The sequence below is a fragment of the Chrysochloris asiatica genome, unplaced genomic scaffold, assembly GCF_000296735.1.
Source record: "Chrysochloris asiatica unplaced genomic scaffold, ChrAsi1.0 scaffold00151, whole genome shotgun sequence".
In the NCBI taxonomy this organism is placed as follows: Eukaryota; Metazoa; Chordata; class Mammalia; order Afrosoricida; family Chrysochloridae; genus Chrysochloris; species Chrysochloris asiatica.
Window position 1 is genome coordinate 4,263,881 of NW_006408669.1, and position 7,089 is coordinate 4,270,969.

General features: G+C 43.4%; 1 protein-coding gene across 1 annotated transcript in view; it reads left to right on the top strand.

Annotated features, from left to right (window-relative positions):
* GXYLT2 (glucoside xylosyltransferase 2) overlaps positions 1-7,089 on the top strand; it is a 170,913-nt gene that overhangs the window by 41,744 nt on the left and 122,080 nt on the right. Inside the window, exon 2 of the mRNA XM_006870782.1 lies at positions 2,157-2,352. Coding sequence (XP_006870844.1) covers positions 2,157-2,352 — 196 coding nt within the window. The remainder of the gene's footprint in view (positions 1-2,156; positions 2,353-7,089) is intronic.

The following is a 7,089-nucleotide window of genomic DNA, read 5'->3' on the forward strand; positions in this document are numbered from 1 at the left end:
ACCTTACCAAACATGATATCCTTCTCCAGCAATTGGTCCCTCCTGACAATATGTCCAAAGTATGAGAGACGAAGTTTGGCCATATTAGCCTCCAAGGAGCACTCTGGCTACACTTCTTCCAAAACGGATCTATTGGTTCTTTTGGCAGCCCATGACACTTAAAGATTATAGCCTTAGAAATCCTATGGAGAGCAATTCTACTCTGTCCTTTAGGGTTGCTTATGAGTCGGAATCAACTAGACAGCTCTGGGTTTAGGACGTGATTGTAAATGGGCCAATGAAGAGACATAAGTAGGAACCCTGACCTGTAATACGGATTTGATCTTGAGGGAAAATGTGAAACTCTCCATGATTTTAAGGGTATACTATGGATTTCTAGAGTAAGCACTCTACTGCAAAGCACAAGGTTCACAGTTTGAGCTTACCAACTGCTCCTTGGGAGAAAGATGAAGATTTCTACTCCATCAAAGACAGACAGTCTTGGAAACTCTATACCGGGTCGCTATAAGCTGGACAGTACTTAACAACAACAATAATACATGATATTAATCAAGGAACTAATATGATTTCATTTGTGTTTTGGAACTTCAGGGTGGTATTCAGCTACTAAGCAAAAGCTTGGTGGTTTGAGTCCACTTTGGCAGACAGTTCTCGTGATCTGCTTCTGAAAACGCAGCCATTGAAACCCCTATGGAGCAGTTCTGCTCTGACACACGTCAGATTTGACTTGACAGCAACTGGGTAGTTTTTTTGTTTTTGCTTTTTAGAAAACCATCACATTGATTCCAACCAGGAGAAATCATAGGGTGAGGGTTCTTGAGAATAAGACTGGAGACAGGAGGCCCCCTAAGTGACTGTCACTATGCTCAAGGTGACAGAAGATGGCAGCCTCCCCTCAGCAGGGGCATGAAAAGAAATGGACAGTTTCAAAAGGTGCTCACAAGGGATCGATGGTCCTTCTCAGTGATCCTCAAAATAAGTGGAATTCATGTAATTCTCCATATCTGGATTTAGCAGCGCTAGGAGCCTATGCTTCTACTAAGCACACTGTGGAGTAATCAAATTAGAAATCTCTCCAAAGCGCTCCACCTACATCTTCAGCTTTCTTCCTGCTGAAGGAAATATGGAGCAAGCCTGCCCTCATTCAAGAGAGCAGTAACTAATGGAGCTGATTGAACTTAGCTTTTGGAAGGGAGGTGGCATTCAGCATCCAGGCTCCCTGGTCTCCAAATATTTTGTGCAAATAAACCAGTTTCATTTGTCTCAGGGCACCTTTTTAAGGCCAACTTCTTGCAACTTGCCTGAAAATGTTTCTCAGTGGTGTGTTTGAAGCTTGGCTCCATCTCCTTGTCTGGAACAAATCTTTTATTACTAGGAAATAGCTGGATGATGATCCTGAACTCTTGGACTCTTCCCCTCTCAGCTGTTGACTCGGTATTTGATACCTTGATGCTTTTCAGATTAACCTGGCCCCTCTCCTGCCTGTTTCTCAGCTAGTATGAATTTCATACCGGAAGCTGAATTGCACGCCCGATAGCACGCCCGTCTCTAGCTAGATGGTTAGGATTAACACTGGTTTCTTTAAGACTCTTCCAAGATGTATCTGAGGCACATATGTTGTTTTCTTTGCTCACCTCCTGGACTCGTATGATTTTCCTTTGGTGCGATGGTCATGCTTTCCACCGCAACCTAAAATCATCCAGATGACAGGAATATCATGTTGCTCGTTTCACATGGGAAAGGCACAACTCACCCTCCTCTTGTTCAAGTTGCATTTAAATCTAATTTCCATGGCCCCTGCAAATGGGAGCTTCGCAGCCCCTGTGTCAGCTGTTGAAGTTTAGCAATACCATTTCTAAACATGGGCCAGTAGGCAGCCAGCAAGAACTAGACAGCTGAGTGCTGACAGAAAAAGTCTCAGACACCTATAGTAGTCCAAAACAGTGACTCATCCCACTATTGCTAGGATAAATATGGGAATCAGTGGTATTTTTCTCTAAGCAGGAAGAATTGTCAAAATGCTTATCACTTTATAAAACATAACAGTCTGGGCTTGTTCATGTTTTGAAATATTCCAAACATTCACTAACTTCGTTTATGTTTTTGTTTTGAAAATGAGTCTGGTTACAGCTAAAGCTTGAGTTTCTTCTTTCTAGGAGACCTGGGGACCTTTCCAGGAGTTTCCAGAATGTGCTGCCACCCGAGCTCTGGATCCAGCTGGCCGTAGTGGCCTGCGGCAGTCGGCTGGAAGAGACGCTGGTCATGCTCAAGTCCGCCGTGCTTTTTAGCCACAGGAAGATTCTATTTCACATCTTCACCGAAGAAGCTCTGAAGCCCGAGTTTGATAAACAGGTGAATTTGTAGAAAATGTGGCAAGAATGTATCCTGCGTGCAGACAGGCTGCATTTTGGGAAGTGTGTCTCATGTTCAGTAATGTGTCTTCCTGCATGTGCTGTTTTGTGGCCATGAACATTTGACGCTGAGGATGCTGGGCTGTCCTCTCCTTGTTCACAGTGGAGGGCTAACTGCACCTAGCTCCTGGAGATAGGGTGAGGATTAAATGTGAAGCCGGGCTTGATGTCTCAGTCCTTGACGGTGTCAGTATTGATGCTCTCATCTCAAGGGGAGGTAGCTTGTTGTTTTCATACTTACATATATTAAAGTGACAAGTAAGATATATGTTTGTTGAAATCATTTGAAACATCGTTATCAATTAAAAGATGGAAGTCCACACTACTTTTTAGTACCACACAAGAATTAACCAGAATTCATCATTTGGAGTGATTCTTCAATAAGTTTTTCTTTTTATGTATACAGATGGGTATGTGTATGTGTGCAATTATGTCTGTATGTGTGTATTTATGAAGGGGCTTCAAAAAGTTTGTAGGAAAATGAAATGAAAAGATATTGAGATTTTTCCATGAACTTTTGAAGCTGCCTCATATAGACACACGCACACATACATTTATGTCAATTGTGGATCAGATCATTGTGGTTCCATGGTTTTCATTGGCTGAGTTTTAGAGTCGATTGCCATTTCTTCCGAATTCATCTTGGTTTGAGTCCTCTGCTGAGACCTGTTTATCATCGTAGCTACACCTAAGACTCCACTGATAGGTGAGTGGTGATTCTGTGTGAGGTGCATTGGGTGAGGACTTCTGGCGTGACGCTGTGGATTCACAGCAAACCACAAGGCTAGTGGTGCAAACCCGCTAGCTGCTCCTCAGAAAACAAATACAAGGTCGCTATGAGTTGAAACCAACTCCACAGCACTTAACACCACCACCAACATGCCTACGAGGGAGTCACGGTGTAGCGCTGTTATGATCAGCACTGGACTGCTAACCACAAGGTCGGTGGTTCAAACCCACCAGCTGCTCCTAGGATCCTATACAGGGTTGTTATGAGTTGACAACAACTCCTGTATGCAAAGTGAGAATTCTACCGCTGAACCACCATTGTTGTTGTGAAGTGTCTTTGAGTTGGTTCCAACTCATAGCTACCCTCTACAAGGTTTCCAAGGAGCAGCTGGTGGGCTTGAACTGCAGACCTTATGGTTCGCAGTCTAGTACTACACGAGAACCCATTGTGTATGTGTGTGTGATCCATCCATATATATGAGGGGGCTTCAAAACTTCATGGCAAAATGGAATGAAAAGATAAAGGATTTTTCCCACCAACTTTTTGCAGTCTCTCTAGTATGTAAACAGATTGAAATGTATTTATTTTACAAAATTAGGATTATTCACTCTATGTTGTTCTGGAACTTGTTTTACACATTGAAGAAGACCATCTCAGAAGCGTTATGCCAGGTCCTCACTCAGACAGTCTTACCTCATCCTTTCTAGTTACTGTTGTTGTTGTTGTTTAGTGCCGTTGACTTGGTTCTGACTCATTGTGACCTGTATAGGGTTTATGAAGTGCAGCTGGTGAGTTTGAACCACCGACCTTGTGGTTCAAACCAACCTTGTTTTATCCCACAGTGCCACATCCTACAAAGATGTAAAGCCTTGGAGATCCTATACAGGGTTGCTGTGAGTTGGAGCAGACTCAGCAGGCACTTGACAACAACAACATGAATAACAGAGGCACCCTGTTAATGCTGTGGGTTAGGCACTGTGCTGCTAACTGCGAGGTCGATGGTTCAAACCCATCAGCTGCTCTGTGTGATGAAGATGAGACTGTGGTCGTTAAGATTTACAGCCTCAGAAACCCTACATCGAATTACTCTGAGTTGGAATCAACTAAATAGTAGTGGAGTTTTTCAGTTTGCTTGTTTATACTGATTAACAAGTGTTGACTTTATACCAAAACATGGAAAGATCTGTGGAAAATATTCTTCTCTACAGCTTAGGTACATGCAAGACCTTAGGAGATCAAGCTTTGTTTTTCTTTAAATTTTTCTCTTTCAGTGAGTTCCCGAGTGCTAGCAGATCAAGAACTGATTTTATTTCGTATCCACTGACTGACTTGAGTTGACAGTCCTGCATCCTGTTCCCAGGCTAGCACTAATGAGAAATGCCAAAAAGACATGTTGGACAGAGAAAGGTTAATAACAGAAAGCTAGAAAACCTGTCATGCTTTCTAAAGGGGAAGAAAAATTTACCTTGACATCTTCACCAAGAGAAGTCAGGGAAACAGATAGTCTTGGTGTTTTGAAATTGATTGGGAAAATGCCTTGTAAAAGATGTGAGTCAGGGAAGGGGTATGTCGGAAGCACTCATAGTTAATTGCTCTGAAGCTGTGGTGGGAGGAAAATGATGAGGATAATAATATACACTACTTACCAAAGACTAGGGAGTCCTGGTGGGGTGCTGTGGGTTAATGTGCCAGACTGCAAAGCCATTTGAACTGCAAGGTCGGCGGTTCAAATTCACCAGCTGTTCCTCAGAAACCCTATACAGGGTCACTGGGGGTCGTAATCAACTCAACGGCAATTAACAACAACAATAACCAAAGACTGGAGTTACTGGGTGACACAAACGGTGAAGTGCTCAGCTACTGACCAAAGGTTGACAGTTTGAGTCCACCCAGAGGTGTCTCAGGAGAAAGACCTGGCTCTCTGCATCTGAAAGATCACAGCCGTTGGAAACTCTGTGAGCTCGGACTTCCTCTGACACACAAGTGGGCTGCCGGGAGTCGGACTTGACTTGATGGCAGCTAGTCTTGTTTTCAGTCAAGGAATTACGATCTATGATATAACCTCATTGAATCCTCACAACAACCTTCTGAAGAAGGTAACAATCCTGCCCACCCCCACTGTACAAACTGAGATAATTAAGGCCTAGAGAAATGGTCTCATCAAGGTGTTACTTCAAGTTTACTGCCTTGAAACTCTGTGAATGTGACCTGAGAAAACTCTGTTTTCTGAACTGATAACTGAAATTCTAAGTCTAGATCCCCAGTTTACTTGTAGTGTGATCTTGAATGAGTCAGAGCAGCCATTTTGAGCATTAGTTCCCTCATCTGCAACTTGGGGCAAACAAGGGATGATGTTGTTGTCATCAGGATAGGCCACGTCATGGTGCTGCAACAGAGAACCTCCCTAAAGCTCTGAGAGTCTCCCCACTCCTACTGCATTACCTCACACATGCGCAGGGTCTGTGTTCAACGCACCCACTCTGGGACAGTGACTCATGCTTAGAGTTGCACCGGCTGGAACATTTGACACTTGCAGGCCTTTGGATGTTGTGGCAGGAAGGAAAGAGACAAGAGAATCACAACTGTGCTTTTTACTACCCACTCTTGACAGCATCACTGGTCTTCTCCACGGAAAGTTCACTGGCTAGAAACAGGCACAAGGCTCACCCAACTGCAAGAGGATGTTGAAGTGTGATGTTTGTGTGCACCAAGAGAAAAGAACTACATGTTGACAAACAGTATTTATTGATTGCCTGATGCGTGCTCTGACTTGGGGCTTAGGGTGGATGGAATAGGACAAAATGCAGACTTGGTCTTTAAAAAGATAAGGAGAAGGAAGGTGTTTGTGTATGACTATACATGTGTGCTTACATTTCCCAAAGTGCCTCCTGTGGTCCCCACCCTCTGCCGTTTAAACCTTTGTGTGGTTACTACCACATGGTAACAACGTGATCTGTGTGACCAATAGCAGACAGCAAGTCTGTCACTGCCTAGATAAGGTGATGTAATGTCCTGCACCTTCCATCTTGCTTCCACTCTCTTTGTCTCCAAGAAGGAAGACAGCTGCCATGTTCAAGGAGCCCTTGGGAAAGGCTAACATGATAGGGAACTGAGGCCTTTTGCCCATACCCCTGTGTGTGAGTTTGGAAGTTGATTTTCCTGCCCCTCAAACTTCAGCCAACAGCTGGACTGTGCCTCATGAGAGATCTGGAGTAGGAACAGCCCAGCTCCCAGATTCCTGACATATGACAATAGATAAACACAAATACAGTGAAACCAGTGAATGCTGGAACCTGTATGATGTGGTTAACTGTCAGAGAAGAAAAAATATTTTTTACTAAAAGAAGTGATAGAAAAATGGTAAGACTGCATCCTGTCAGAAAACTTGTGAGACCCAGAGGGACAAGGCAGTTCTGTTGAGTCCCATTGTATGTATAATTTACAATGTAAATGACAATGTAAATTGTATACATATGGTGTTGCTAAGTGCCATTGAGTTGGTTCCAACTCATAGCAACACAGTAAAGGGTTTCTGAGGAGTAGTTGGTGGGTTTGAACTGCTGACCTTGTGGTCCAAACCAATCTTATGGTAGAGTGTTTACCCTATAGCGCCACATCAGGACTCCATGTATCCTATATTGTTGTTGCTGTTGTTAGGTGCAGTTGAGTCTGTTCCGAATCATGGCGACCCTGTATAGGGTTTTTGAGGAGCGTTTGGTGAGCTTGAATCACTGACTGTGTGGTTCAAATCGACCCTTGAGGTCTAGTGCATTAACTTGAAATGCTACTTTATAAGTGTATATAATTTATAAAATATAAATGTATTTATGGATGTGTGCATTGTTGTTGTTAAGTGCCTTTGAATTGGTTCCAACTCATAGTGACCCTGTATGAGCAGAAAGCCTCATCTTTCTTCCATAGAGCAGCTGGCAGGCTTGAACCACAGAC